Source organism: Pongo pygmaeus, chromosome 15 (assembly GCF_028885625.2).
Source record: "Pongo pygmaeus isolate AG05252 chromosome 15, NHGRI_mPonPyg2-v2.0_pri, whole genome shotgun sequence".
NCBI lineage: Eukaryota > Metazoa > Chordata > Mammalia > Primates > Hominidae > Pongo > Pongo pygmaeus.
The window spans coordinates 56,020,998-56,035,823 of NC_072388.2; the positions used below are offsets into that span (position 1 = coordinate 56,020,998).

Genomic DNA, 14,826 nt, shown 5'->3' on the forward strand with positions numbered 1-14,826 from the left:
ATTATCTCACAGTGTCTTTGGGTCAGGAGCCTGGGAAAAGCTTTTCTGTGTCCTCAGATCAGGGTTTCACACAGCAGCAATTAAGATGTCAGCTGGGCTGCATTCTCATCTGGAGAGTTAACTGGGGAAGAATCCACTTGCAAGCTTATTCAGGTTGTGGGTAGAATTCATTTCTTTCAGCTTTATGACTGAAGGCCCCTTTTTCTTTTTTGAGACAGAGTCTAGCTCTGTCACCCAGGCTGGAGTGCAGTAGTGCAATCTTGGTTCACTGCAACCTCCACTTCCCAGGTTCAAATTATTCTCCTGCCTCAGCCTCCCAAGTAGCTAGAATTACAGGTGCCCGCCACCACACCCAAAATTATACAAAATTATACAAAAATATAATTTTTGTATTTTTAGTAAAGACAGAGTTTCGCCATGTTGGCCAGGCTGGTCTCAAACTCCTGACCTCAGGTGATCCACCCGCCTTGACCTATTAAAGTGCTGGGATTACATGTGTGAGTCCACCTCATCCATGAAGGCCCCATATTCTTACTGTCTGTCAGATAGAGGCCACCCTGAGGTCTTTAAAGGTCATTCACAGGTCCTTGCCATGAACCTCTCACAACATGGGGCAGCTTACTTTTTCAAGGTCAGTGGAAGAATCTCTCCCACCAGGCTGTTAGACATTGTCTTATATAATAAACATAATTGGAGCAGTGGCATCTTATCACATCTTCCATGTATTAATAGTATAACCTACTCAAAGGAGTTATACCCCCATTCTTTTGGTTAAAAGCGAGTCACCCATTTCTGCACACAAGAGGAGAAGATTATACAAGGGTGTGACTCATTGGGAATCACTGGAGGGTGTGTCTGCCATAGTCCCTAGCATTTATCATGAATGCCTCCTTTCTGCAGGGTGCATTAACACTAGATGGTGAACTCTCTACCACCCTCTGGAACAAACGCAAACTTTAAAAGATGGTCCCCATGTCCACTTCTGAAGGAAGGAAGTGTAGGCTTAGATAATCAGCAACTATTTTGCATTTTAATGTGGCTGTGTTTTAATAATTAGTAGTTAGAATCCAGAACATGTGAGAGACATACTTCATATCTCACCTTTTAAAAGGTGGAAATTAAAAAGAGGACATATTTCAATGAAGGGGAATCTATGAAGGGGAATGTTGTGAAGGAGATGCAAGAATAGAAAATAAAGCTCAACAAAAATAGTAACAAAATCTCCTAAAGAAATTTTCAGAGGAAGTTTGATTTTGTAAAATTGAATTTGAAGGATTTCAAAGAGCAATTTAAAAGATCCTTATAAGTTTAAGAAGAATTGAGACAAAACAAAAATGCTGGTATCTACAAACTTTTAAAGAGAGCAGGAATTTGTTCTCCAAGGAAGGATATGCAATAGTTACTGAGGAAGGCTTTAAGTGACCTGTTCAATGGGAGAAGGAAAGAAAAAGCAAAAGAATCCTGATGGTAAGGATAAAGATTTCCCCAAGATAGCAGAAGTATTTCAAAGAACAAAACATAAAAATAGAGACAGTGAAACAGGAGATGGTTAAACAAGCAACATTTGAAAATTAACTTAGGTTAAAAAAAAATTGGTAAAAGACATCTGTAGATAACATTCAGTTGGGTTTCTTTCGACATTTGAAAGAGAGTTTTAGTTACGTGAATATATGTAAGGCAAAAAATAATTCATTAATTTAAACTGAGAATAAAGTAATATAATAAATGTGAGAACACTTTGATAAAAATATACAACTACAAAGTGTACTATATTTTGCATTCATTAAGATGCTTGTCTTGCTATTGTTTTTGTCAATAATAATGTGATGATGTAGTTTATTGACAATAATGAGGTATGCATATTTAAGTGTATTTGCCATTGATGTCAAAGTCAACAAAAACTTAATTGTTCTATTATAATTCTTGAATAACATATTCTTTCTTTGTGTATGTTTAGTTATGCACTTTAAGTTTTTTTGCTCAAAAAAGTACATTAATTTCAATTAGTCATTTTTTACAACTGTTTTTGGGCTGGGTGCAGTGGCTCATGCTTGTAATGCCAGTTTGGGAGGCAGAGGTGACAGGGTAGCTTCAGTCCAGGATTTTGAGAACAGCCTAGGCAATATGGCAAGACCCCATATCTACAAAATATGAAAAAGTAAGTTGGGCATGGTGGCATGCACCTATAGTCCCAGCTGCTTGGGAGACTGAGGCAGGAAGATCACTTGAGCCTGGGAAGTCAAGGCTGCAACGAGCCATGATCATGCCACTGTACCCCAGCCTGGGTGACAGAGCAAGACCCTATCTCCAAAAAAAAGAAAAAAACAACTCTTTTTGGCCACTTCACAAAAAATGAAACTCTACAACCATAATCTCATTAATTTTCACATAATTCCAGGGAGGTTATCTAGCATAATTTATTATGTCCTCTTTTTATCTTAGGAAAATGAATAAAGGATAATTAGTATAAGTAATCTATGCTCTGGCTGGAGCAAAGGAACTAGTTGATCTAGAAGGTCATTTGAAAATTCAATATTTAAAAATTCAACTAATTTGTAGTTTTAAATTAGTTGAAAATTTAACTAATCTGGGTGCAGTGGCTCACGCCTATATTCCCAGCACTTTGGGAGGCCGCGGCGGGTGGATCACTTGAGGTCAGCAGTTCAAAACCAGCCTGGCCAACATGGCAAAACCCTGTCTCTATGAAAAATACAAAAATTAGTCTGACGTGGTGCCAGGCGCCTGTAATTCCTGCTACTTGGGAGTCTGAGGCAGGAGAATCTCTTGAACCTGGGAGGCGGAGGTTGCAGTGAGCTGAGATTGTGCCACTGCACTCCAGCCTGGGTGACAGAGAGACATTGTCTCAAAAAAAAAAAAAAATTCAACTAACCAATTAGATAAACCAGTGAGGTTTATCTAATTTATTTATCAAGTTTACTTGATAGAGACATGGGTATTTATGTTTTTTACTTTTGAGGTTGGTCTTAATATCATTGCATATTTTACCTCTTTGAGACTCTATGATTTCTTCACCTTTTTATCCAAGAAATAAAAGTACAAGAAGGATCTTATATATTAGTATATCTTAAATTTCTCATTAGTATGACTCCATTTTAAGCCCCATCTTACAATTTTTTTAATTTATGAAAATATAGAAACCATATCACCAAAATATACAATCTTAACACATTTACACATGCTTTTACTTCTAGGTGAGAGAAACAACAGTATTGCTGAGAAAATTATTAGAAATATGAACTACATCTCAGTTGTGATTACCTTAAAATCAATATTCCTTTATTTGAACAAGCAGCAGCAAAAATCATTAAGATGGGACTCTAGCAATTTAGGTTAAATTACAGCTCAATCATGAATTTGTTAGATCATTTGGACAAATTGTTCCAACAATTTCCATTTCTGCCTCTTTTAAGTATAATAAGCATAATCATCCTTGTTGGATACTATTATTTTGAAACACATGTTTTTGGAAAAACTTTCAAGATTCTTATATTTCTAATATAAGAGAGGAAAGATACTATTATGAAAGTAATATCTGTCAAGGGGTAAGTTTTTTTATCACATATATTTGAAATCATGTCCTTATTCATCCCCATGTGGGTGGTATGTGTGTTCACATACAACTCAGAGTAACACAGTATTTCATGAAATAAAATCCAGGACAGGCTTTAAAAAATACTAAGGATCCCGAGGAGTAAAGCAGGTGAATTGGTTTAAATGCCTGAATCCTGAATCCTGAATCCTGAGGACTCTTTTATCAATTCTACATAGCATCCAAAACATATCAATGCTGTGGGTTCCTTTGTTAATCTTTTTTTGAATTTCCCAAGTGAAAAACATACCAAAGAAACAAAATTCAGTTTAGAACTAGCTGCAGAGAGCCATGGATGTGACTGGCTGTGTTAAAACTCCAGCCCACCTCCACTGTGTGCACAAGACATCCAGCTGCCCCTCATAGCACCCAGTTGTCCCAGTGACGGTGTTTCCATGGCTATCACTACTACTACTCTGCCCCTGCAGCCTGTTAGACAAACACCCTTTGCTGTTTCTAAGAGTGCTTGCAGATCCACATAATTATCTTTTGTAGCTCTGATTCCCAAGGATTTGACCACTAGCTAAAACAACCATTTACCTGTTTTCATAAATCTTTTTTCAGTTTTATTATTTATAATGGTTTTTTATATTGTTACAGCCGTCACCCCTTCCTCCACAATGCACATCCTTTTCCCGTTAGCTTTTCTCTAAGTCTCCCTTAAATCTCAGCTAACAAGATCTCCCATATATGACCAGCCATTCCTTTCCTTTGAATGTTCTTTAAAACAGACAAACCCCTATGATGACACACAGTTGGCTAAAAGTATATCATCAGATGATCATACCACAGGTAGCAACTGTTAAGAAATACCAGAGGTTAAAAGAAAAACCTGCTTTTCAGACCCAGTAAACTAAGAACTACCTTATAGCAGCACAGAATCAGCAGATGTTAAGCCTCAGGTCGTTGCTAGAGGACGTATTCCAAATTAGAGACCTTGGGGACCTCATCAAATTTGCCAGGATGTCTCAGTTTCTCCATTCTGCCTGGTGTATCCCTAAGAAAAAAAATTCAATAGAGTTTAGTTTTGGAACTAAAAGAGATTTGTATATTCACAATGCTTTCCCTGTGTCTAATAGCTTTAAGAGGTAAGTTTTTTTCAAACATTATTATTGTGGGTGTTCAACAAGGCTAAATATGTTTGTTGTTTTTTTTTCAAATCAAATTTGCTTTTAAAAAGTACAACATGAAGTCTGTGGATTATCAGAACACTTTTTAAAATTAAAGTATTTCTTCTTTTTCTATATTTTAAGTATAAAAAAGCAAATGACTTAATTTGTGCCTTCAGCTACTCCTGTTGCATTAATTTAAACTGTATTAAAAAGTCATTTCTACTTTCCAGGTATTATAAACTGTCATGCTCCTAATAAACAATTTTATATCACAGAAAATGTAATTTCCAAATTGCAATAAACAGCTTCTTTTCTCAGGTCCAGAGTCAAATATTGACTTTTTTAGCCCTGTTGGATTGTTCATTGACATAAATAACACTAGAGGGTGAGCAATGAATTTTTCTGATTTATGCAACATTGTCCTAATATTTCTATAGGATAAAAATACTTATATGGGCCAGACACAGTGGATCATGCCCTAACCCCAGCACTTTGAGAAGCCTAGGTGGGCAGATCACTTGAGCCCAGGAGCTCGAGACCAGCCAGGCCAACATGGCGAAACCCCATCTCTACTAAAAACACTAAAAAATTAGCCAGGATGGTGGCACGTGCCTGTAATCCCAGCTACTTGGGTGTCTGAGGCACGAGAATTGCTTGAACCCAGGAGGTGGAGGTTGCAGTGATCTGAGGTCACACCACTGCACTCCAACTTGTGTGACAGAGCGGGACTCTGTCTCAAAAAAAAAAAAAAAAAAAAAATTAGCCGGGAGTGGAGTGGTGGCACTTGCCTGTAGTCCCAGCTACTACTTGGGAGGCTGAGACCCGGGATTGCTTGAGCCCAGGAGGTTGAGGCTGCAGTGAGCCGTGATCTCACCACTGCACTCCAGCCTGGGCATCAGAGTGAGACCTTGTCTCCACGAAAAAAAAAAAAAAAAAAGGTAAACATAGAATTACCATATAACCCAGAAATATATAACCCAGAAATTCCATTTGTAGGCATATATGCAAAATAGTTGAAAACAGGTACTCAAATAAATACTTATATGTGAGTATTCATAGCAGCACTATTCACAATAGCCAAGAGGTGGAAACAAACTGAGTGTCCACATTATTTTATTTTTCTTGAGACAGAGTCTTGCTCTGTCACAAACCTGGAGTGCAGTTCACTTCAACCTCCGCCTCCCAGGTTCAAGCAGTTCTCCTGCCTGAGCCTCCCACGGAGCTAGGATTACAGATGTGCACCACCACACCTGGTTAATTTTTGTATTCTTAGTGGAGATGGGGTTTCACCATGTTGGCCAGGCTGGTCTTGAACTCCTGACCTCATATGATCCACCTGCCTCGGCCTCCCAAAGTGCTGGGATTACAGGTGTGAGTCACTGCACCTGGCCCAATGAAATATCATTTAGCCACAAAAAGAAATGAAGTACTGATTCCTACTACAACATGGATGAACCTTGAAAACATGTTTACTGAAGGAAGCCAGCCATCAAAGGCCACATATTGTATGATTCTATTTATACAAAGTGTTCAGAAAAGGCAAATCTATAGAGACAGAAAGATTAGTGGTTGCAAGGGGCTGGGGGAAGGAGGAGAATGACTGCTAATGGTTTGGGGTTTCTTTTTGGGGTGATGAAAGTGTTTTAGTACCTTGTACTACCCACAAGTGTCCTTGCCTCTGTGCCCTAGAATTCGAATCAATTCCAGCTTTCTGCTTCTGATTTGGACAAGTTCAAGTGAAAGTTCAGAAATCTTATGGGCAAGCCCTATCTTTTATTGATCCAGTTCAACCTATAATTGTCCTAGGACTTAGAAATTTGAAGTTAAGTGTAGTTCTTTCTGAACCCAATGCTTGAATTATTGAATTGTATTCTCTTCGGTGTAAGCCATGGTCCTCTTTGAAGCTCAAAGGCTGTGTACAAAAACAAACAAACAAACAAACAAAACTAAATACAGAAAGAACTCAGACTCAGTGGTTAGTATAACCCCAGGTCCCTTCCCTCCTAGACACTAAACAGAGTCATGATGCAGATTACTATTCCTCAGAACACAACGGCTTAATGTGTTGGGACTTTGCTTTTTGTTTTGGCAGGTCTCAAAAGCTTCTTAACGCTCTGGGACCTTAACCCTAAGAAAAGCTATGAAACTATTGCTACCTCTGCAGACGATCATCTTCATGATACTCGTGCTCTAATTGATCATGACACTATGTCCCAGATTTGTCCTTAGAATCCTTTTCATCATGCTACATGTAGCCACTAATTTTCAGTTGCATTTGCTACAAGAGAAGCCCATTCAGCATGGTTTGTTCAAATGAGGGACGGGGCTAGGAGGCTGGGAGGAGGCAGGGGTAAGGGAAGGGACTCATTAACAAGAGGGGACCAGGCACAGAGGAGGAGGGAGTCCTACAGGCATAAAGAATGCTACATTTGAAAAGAGCAAAGAGTTTTCGACACCATAAGAAAGAAAAAAAAAGAGTTTACCAAATCTGATGGCCTTTTTCCTTTCATAGATACGCCAACACTATATGTGTCATACTTAAGAATATGTGTTCTTATAAGAAAAGAACACAATAGACTTGAAGTCTGGAGATCGAATGTTATTCCTGTTTTACTTCAACTAACCACTCTGGTTGACCTGGTACTTTCCTTTGAGGTTTTCTTTTATGTATTTGTTTTACTGTATATTTAAATACATACGTGTGTGTATGTGTGTGTGTATCTGTTCCTGCTAACAAAAGCAATTTATTCTTATTTTGAAATTTCAACTATTAGTAAGACATATAATGGAAAAAATAAGTAAATATCCCCCATAATATCTCTCCTAGAGAAAAACCACTCAGTGATTTGGTGTCCATTCCTTCATTTTTTTTTCTATTAACATTTAGTTTAGTCTTTTTAACAACTGCATAGTATTCCACTATCAGAATGCATCATATTTTATTTAACCACTACTGATGGACTTTTGAGTTGGGGACAGTATTGTCGTATTACAAATAGTGCTTTAGTAAACATCCTAATATATATGTTTTTGTGCATTTGTACAAGTATTTCTGCAGAGAAAATTTCTGTAAGTGAAATTGCAGGATTGGAGAGTATGCACACTTAAAGTTTTAATAGATCTCCAAATATGTCGTACCAAGGTAGACTCTCAGTAGCAGTGTATTAGACTGCATATTTCTGGTTTGTTTTTTAAGGAACATAAAAACAATGAGAGAAAGTGTTTAAAGATTAGGCTCCTATATTCTTAGGCCACAGTACTTAATAGGCAAAAAATAATCATGTGTCTAAGGGGAGTAATATCACAGCTGTGGGTTGTCAGGACGTCACAACTAGTAACAAATCTCACGATGTACCTTCTTGTACATTTCATTGATTTCTGAGATTCCTCAGCATTATTGGAATGGAAGAATACGATAGTATTTATATGGTTTCACATTAAAAAGTGAGATAAAAGGAGGCAGGTAAAACTTATTTATGTTGTAATTTTTATTCCTTGCTTCATCTTCAGTTCTAACACTCAGTCTCAAGATCAGGACAGCATATTATTGGTAATAATGTAATATAAAAATTTAGGTTCCTAAAAGTGACAACCTATTTTCTTCACCAAATATCAGTGTGTAAGAAAAACAACTAAATAACAAATTTGGGTAGAAAAACATATGCCTCTTAAAAATTACTTATTGTTTAGTTTAAACACTTATAACACTGCCTAGCTTCGTGTGACTTTTGTATAAAATAGTGAGCAAGTGTGGCCTAGTGGACAATATACTAATTAATAGCTAATACTAATAACTACTACTATTTTTGAGTACTAACACAGGCACTATGTTAAGTGTTTTATAAGAATTATCTCATTTAATCTTCATTATAACCATATGACATAAGAACTATTATTATCCCATTTACAGATACAACATATAGTTTTTTCCTGATAAACACTTTAAGCACAGTTACAAATACAGATGCTTTAGACAGTGATTTATAATGCTGGAAAGTGCCTTAAAGCTCATCTTCCTCTTATAACTCATTTTTCCCTTGGAAGGCGATACTGATTGATTACATCTTTACTTTTCCTACCTTGGGTATTGTGAGGATTAAACATTACACAAAAATGGGACATGCAATTCATTCTGGATTTATTGACAGTGAAGGGGAGAATGGTGGATCCTCTCAGCTGGCATTGAGCAGGGATCTGACCCAGCCTCAGAAGCTGGAATCCTGCCCCATAGGGTGGCCCTGTTTCACTTCCTTGCTGATGCCCAGGTGGGCACAACATGGCTCTACTCTTCAAAAGTTTTCTTAACACAGGAGAGGTCTCAAGCCAGCTGTAAATAAGCCATAGGATTAGATCCTTGATGCTTATGGATAAACCATCCTGAGGACAATTTACCTCACTGATGAATTACTATTGGGCAATTTATGAGTTGAACTATAATGTGAAAGTGAGAGAGAAGAAAGCCTCAATGTACAGTAAACACAGAATTTGGCAGAAAGGGATCCATGTAGGAAAAGAAGCCTGCAAATCTTAGTAGGTACATGCTGGGCACAGCATGGGCAATAACTTTTGAGGTCTGTAGAAGAAAAAATTGTATCAGTGAGATAAAGGAAAAGAAGAGAGAAAACGATGTGAATGCACAAAGAGGGATTAACATTCGTTCCGCTTCAATACAAAAGCATATTGTGCTTGTATTGAAATATCAATTTTGAACAATACTTCATCTGCACCCCAGGCTATTTGTAATAAAGATGTCCTCCTTGCAGCATAATGAAGGAGTCTCAGAAAGTTAGCAGTTAGAGGGAAGATGATAATCAATCAGCCTTGATGCAATTTGATCAAAAGTAATGAAAGAGATGGAGAGTAGGCGAGTGTTCTGAGCTGCAAACACTTAAGGAAAGAGCATTCGTTTTTACTGGTGTAACCTTTGGTATTTAATGCATTTACAAATGAGAATCTCATCTCTGCCTGCCATTCTTCTTTATTTAAATACTGGTTGTTTATTAAACTCAATTTCTCAACAAAGTATTCAGTATCTAGTCATGCTTTTATGTAAGAAAAGATTCTCCAAAAAAGACATATTTTAGAAATTGATTTCTGAACTTTAGGTTTCACACTATCATCACTTTCAGGGCCAGAAAGCAATTAGCTTTCTGTCAAACTGGGAAGTTAATCTGGAATGTTTTCAGGATGCTCAAGTTCTTGCAAGCTTTATACCTAAAGCAGATTCGCAGCTGTTCAGAGAACAACCTTTGAAGTTATCATGCTTTGCTAGCATCTCAAATGTTTTGCTTTGATCTGCAGGTACCATTTTTCCCAAAAAAAACTTTCTAGTGATTGCTGTATTTCTTGTCACCAAGCATTTAAGTTCTGCAATGTCCATATTCCTGTAAACCAAGGTTGACATATATGGGCAAATATTTTGCCAGTTGTGTTGTCTTTGGTAATATACAAGTAAGAGAAACAATATCACTGAAGCTGTGTGTTTTCTTTTAAATTCTCATTAAAATTCATTTTGATTATATAGTAATTTTATATTTTCCTTTTATGTTCACATTCTGGAATTTGAATAAGAAAGATGGAGTCATTTATCTGCAAACTTTATGCAAAATGAGAAAAAGAACAATTTCTTAATGAGTTTCATTCCTATCATTGTTACAGCATAGGTTTTAGGAAGTTTTGTATAAAAGTATTTGATAACTAATATATGTTTAACAATTAATGATATATTTACTAATTATCTTGCATATGAAATGGTATTTATAAAATGTGATGGAGAAGGAAAAAAGAAAAGTGAAAAGGAAACAAGCAAGGAAGGGAGAAAAGGAAGAAACTCTAACAAGAGAAGATGGAAGTAAAAGAGAAAACAACTAAAGTCAGGAAAGAAAACAAAAAGAAAGAAGATCAAAGAAAAGGAGGGAGACAAAAAGAAAAAAAGGCAAAATTGAAGTGATTATTTTCTACAAATCTCATTGAGTTATTGCTATTAAAATATATTTCTGTGTGTGTATGAATGTATATATACACATAATATACATATACTTCTTTAAATATATGTCTTTATTTCCTGAGTACACATAATACTAAGAAAAAGTAGTCCCAAATGTTTTTCTTTCCTGTTATTACATTTTAAGGGAAAGAAGATCTTAAAAGGAATATTTCCCAACCTTCTTGAATGCAAGGATAATGCAGCATGGTTATTATTTACAGTTTTAAAAAAGCATTGCTTCTGTAAATTTTCCTACCCTGATATTTGCTGTTAAGGCGTTCATCTATTTGTTTATTTTAAAAGATAATTGAATAGCTTATGGGACACTTTACCTCCTACCAATGTAAGGTGCTAAAAATGTTGAATAAATGAATAAACTGTAAATTAGTGTCTATAAAAGTCCTTTCGATCTTAAAGTCAAATTATTCTCTGAAAAACTGGTATCTATTCTTCCAGAGGGCAATAAATACATGTGAGGTTAGACTTTATAACATTGCATTTCAAAAATGTATTATAATCTAGCGTCCCTAATCTTGATACAAACATTTTTAGCTTAGTTTTTATGTTTTGAACTCAGCTTTGATACCAGGACCACCTTGAGATTAGAAATCTTGTTTTGTCAGTTAGAACATAGCCTGCTTCAGCTTATCTGGTCAATAGTTTTTTGCTCTATTGCATACCTTGAGCATATGCATCAGCTACAATGTTTATAGGTAGATGTATGGTGTTTGACACAGCACATGGGGTACCTTTAAAACAATTATAGCACTAGGATCTGGATCTGAATTTAAGTTGCCTTGTCAAAGTTTCCTCTTTGTAACATGGTAGCCTTTTAAATATTAGGCAGCTACCTGCAACACTGGGCATTCAGACTAACCCATGAGGCTTATGGCATCTTGCTCTTCTCGTTCCCTGTCTGTGTGTTGGTATATCATGTTAGGTTTATGCAGTAGACATAGATAGGGAGCAAGCCAATTGGCTACAGGGTATTGAAAGTCAGTTGCTGAGAATGATAAAGATAAGGATAGCCTTCTCTGCAAAGAAGAGCTAAGAACATTCTAAATGTATTCAAGGATCTCAAGAGAAACAGTTCCAGATAGCGACACTATTCAGTCTTAGACTATGGCTGATACTATACACTTACCCAGCTCCTCTGCTCCTCAGAGCAGAAAACAGAAGATTTTGAAATGAGCACCACCCCTGCTCCTGAATACAATGGTACCTTTCATCTATTTCTGGTGACTTTTATTTTCTTTGGTGCTGGATCCCCTACATAATTGTAAGCATATCGCAGGCAAGCACAATGGTAAACAGTGGGTGGACTCTTCCTCCGCAGATGCAGACAATATCTGCCTGGCCAGCACTGCTTAATTCAGCCATTAACCCACTTTTAGACACTCTTTTGAAGAAAAGGTGCAGAAAAGCTCTTAAGAACTTAAAGGAGAAGACGCTTTTCAAATTTCATTTTCTGGTTCAAGATGTTTTGGCGAGTCTATCTGAAAAATGCTAAGGAAAAAAGCAGAAAGAAACGCCTTCCAAAGAGTCATAAACAACCCCCAGGCCTCTTTTAGAGCAAGCAACATGCGTAACATTTGGCAACGTGCAACACTGCAACTCATAAAGCAACCCAGTCAGATAAAGAAATACGGGAGTATATTTCAAACAATTTTTCTGATGGGGAAGAGAGATCCATCTGAATTGTGGGAATTTGCAAATCAGAAGCAAGCAGCCCTTTCATACCCCAGTGGTAGAGGGTCTGAGGATGAAGATGAGTGCAGACGACATAACCCACAGACTAGAAGTTCAAGGTTTGCTGCCTGACCTCTTGGAAGCAGCTACAATAGTTTCCTCTCTGGTGCTCCTGCCTTCACTAGTTTCCCCATCCAATCTGTCATACACACAGCATAGAGTAATATCCTTGAGGCACAGTGATTAAACTATGCACTCTGATTGAAAGTTTCAGTGGTTGCCATTCCCCAGAGAGCAAATGGACCCAAGGCCCTCTTCCACAGCCTCCTCACTTGCAACATGCTCTTGCTCACAATACTAGACAAAGTACTTGATATTTTCTGGACATGCCCTGTACTTCTTCTTGATAAGTCTTCATCTTATTCTTTTCTCCTAGAATACCTATGCTCCACCAACTGCTCCCCATTCTCTTTTATCGAAATCTTGGCTGGGCACAGTGGCTCCCAGCATTTTGGGAGGCTGAAATGGGAGAATTGCTTGAGCCTAGGAGTTTGAGGCTACAGTAAGCTGTGATTATGCCACTGCACTCCAGCCTGGGCAACAGAGCAAGACTCTGTCTCAAAAAGAAAAAAATAAAAAATCCTACCCATTGTTACGGGTTGAATTGTGTTTTCCCAGAGATATATTGAAGTCTTAACCCCCAGTACCTATGAATGTACTTATTTGGAAATCCGGCCTTTGCAGATTCTTAATTTAAGATGAGGTCACTAGGGAGGGTTCTAATTCAATATGACTGGTGTTCTGATAAAAAGGGGGGAAGTTTGGACACAGACACCAACACGCACAGAGGGAAGACGATGTGAAGACAGCCATCAATGATGGAGGCAGACATTGGACTGATGCAGCAGCAAGTGAAGGAGCAATAACGATTGACAGCCACCACCAGAAGCTAGAGAGTGGCAAGGAAGGATTCTGCCTCAGAAAGTATGGCCCTGCCAACACTTTGATTTTGGATTTATAGCCTCCAGAACTGTTGAGACAATGTTACCGAACTGAACAGGGTCCACTTTCCTGGCACAGTAAAGCCAAACATCCACACTGAGGCTTTGTAGTGGGAGAAAGGCAGGCATTTATTTGCAAGGCACCAAGAAGGAAAATCAGGCAGCCCATGCTTAAGACCTGACCTCCTCAGTGACTTACAGGCAAGGGTTTTTAAAGGCAGGAATACATTTCAGGAAAGCAGAAGTTACAGGCAAACTCATAAATCAACACATTGAGGTTATACATTGGTTTGGCCTAACAAGGTGGGACATCTTGAAGTAGGGGTGCTTACAGGTAATAGGTGGATTCAAAGACTCTGATTTGCAATTGGTTATGGAAGGAAAGTTTTGTCTAAAAACTTGAGGTCAGCAGAAAGGAATGTTTAGGTCTGATCTGTGGGCATGACTTCCTCCAGGCCCCTCAGGAGGGAATTCAGAACAAAGAACAGTGGTCAGAGTTCAGTCGTCAGTTCCCCCTTATCTGAGATCTACAGGCCAGCAGATCCACTTGGTGGGGATCTGAGTTTCTGAAAAACAACTCAAGGACGTATGTGAAGATGTTATCCTTAGTTTCTATAAGGAACAAAACATCTCGTGACTCCAACTTCCTTAGCTATTGTTTTAAGCTATTGTCACCTTCTCACTTATCAAGTTGTTCATTTTCTTCTCAGGGCTAGCTGGATACCTGGAATTTGCCTTGAAGGAACCCACAATTTTCCTTTATTTCCATGCTTGGGAAAGGGGTACCTGGCAGGCCCCTAAGAGGGGTCCCTGCTCCATCTCATCGATAAGTTTCTGCTATTTTAAGTCACCCAGTTTGTGGTGTGGCATATAGGTTGTTACAACAGGCCTAGAAAACTAATACTCTATCCCTCAAGGACATATTGCACCTACTTTGTTAAGCCTTCCCTGTTCAATCTGTTTAAAGCAATCCCTTGCACCTCTTATGCTCCCCTACAGCCCTTATAATATTTTAAGAGCATGTCTTTTTGTTTACATTTTTCCCGTTAAATTGTGAGCTCTGAGATAGACCCTTTATCCAGTTAATCTTTTTGTCCCTCCAGAGCCAGAATGTACAGCTCTGCATTTAGAAAGCTTCCCATAGATGCTTATTAAGTTAGGGGAAGGGAATCTGTGTTTTTAAAGATACTAATGACAAATAACTTATAAGAAACTAATTTTAGATAATGTCTTGTTATCCTCTGTTAACTCATTAACCATTTCTGGAAGAATGCTTAGGAAAAAACACAATGTAAAACTGGGAATGGACGGTAACAGGCAGTTTCCAGTTTCCAGTTTTCCAGTTACCAGTTTTCACCTATAGATAAATTAAAAATTCCAGTTTGATAATATGCCATACTGACATGGATTTAATAAAACTAGCATTCC

General features: G+C 37.7%; 1 protein-coding gene across 1 annotated transcript in view; it reads right to left on the minus strand.

The window, feature by feature from the left end:
- Positions 1-3,111: 3,111 nt before the first annotated feature.
- Positions 3,112-14,826, minus strand: part of LOC129012343 (actin nucleation-promoting factor WAS-like) — a 39,383-nt gene continuing 27,668 nt past the window's right edge. The window contains exon 2 of the mRNA XM_054447984.2: positions 3,112-4,607. Within this exon, the coding sequence (XP_054303959.1) occupies positions 4,520-4,607 (88 nt within the window). The 3' untranslated portion in view covers positions 3,112-4,519. The remainder of the gene's footprint in view (positions 4,608-14,826) is intronic.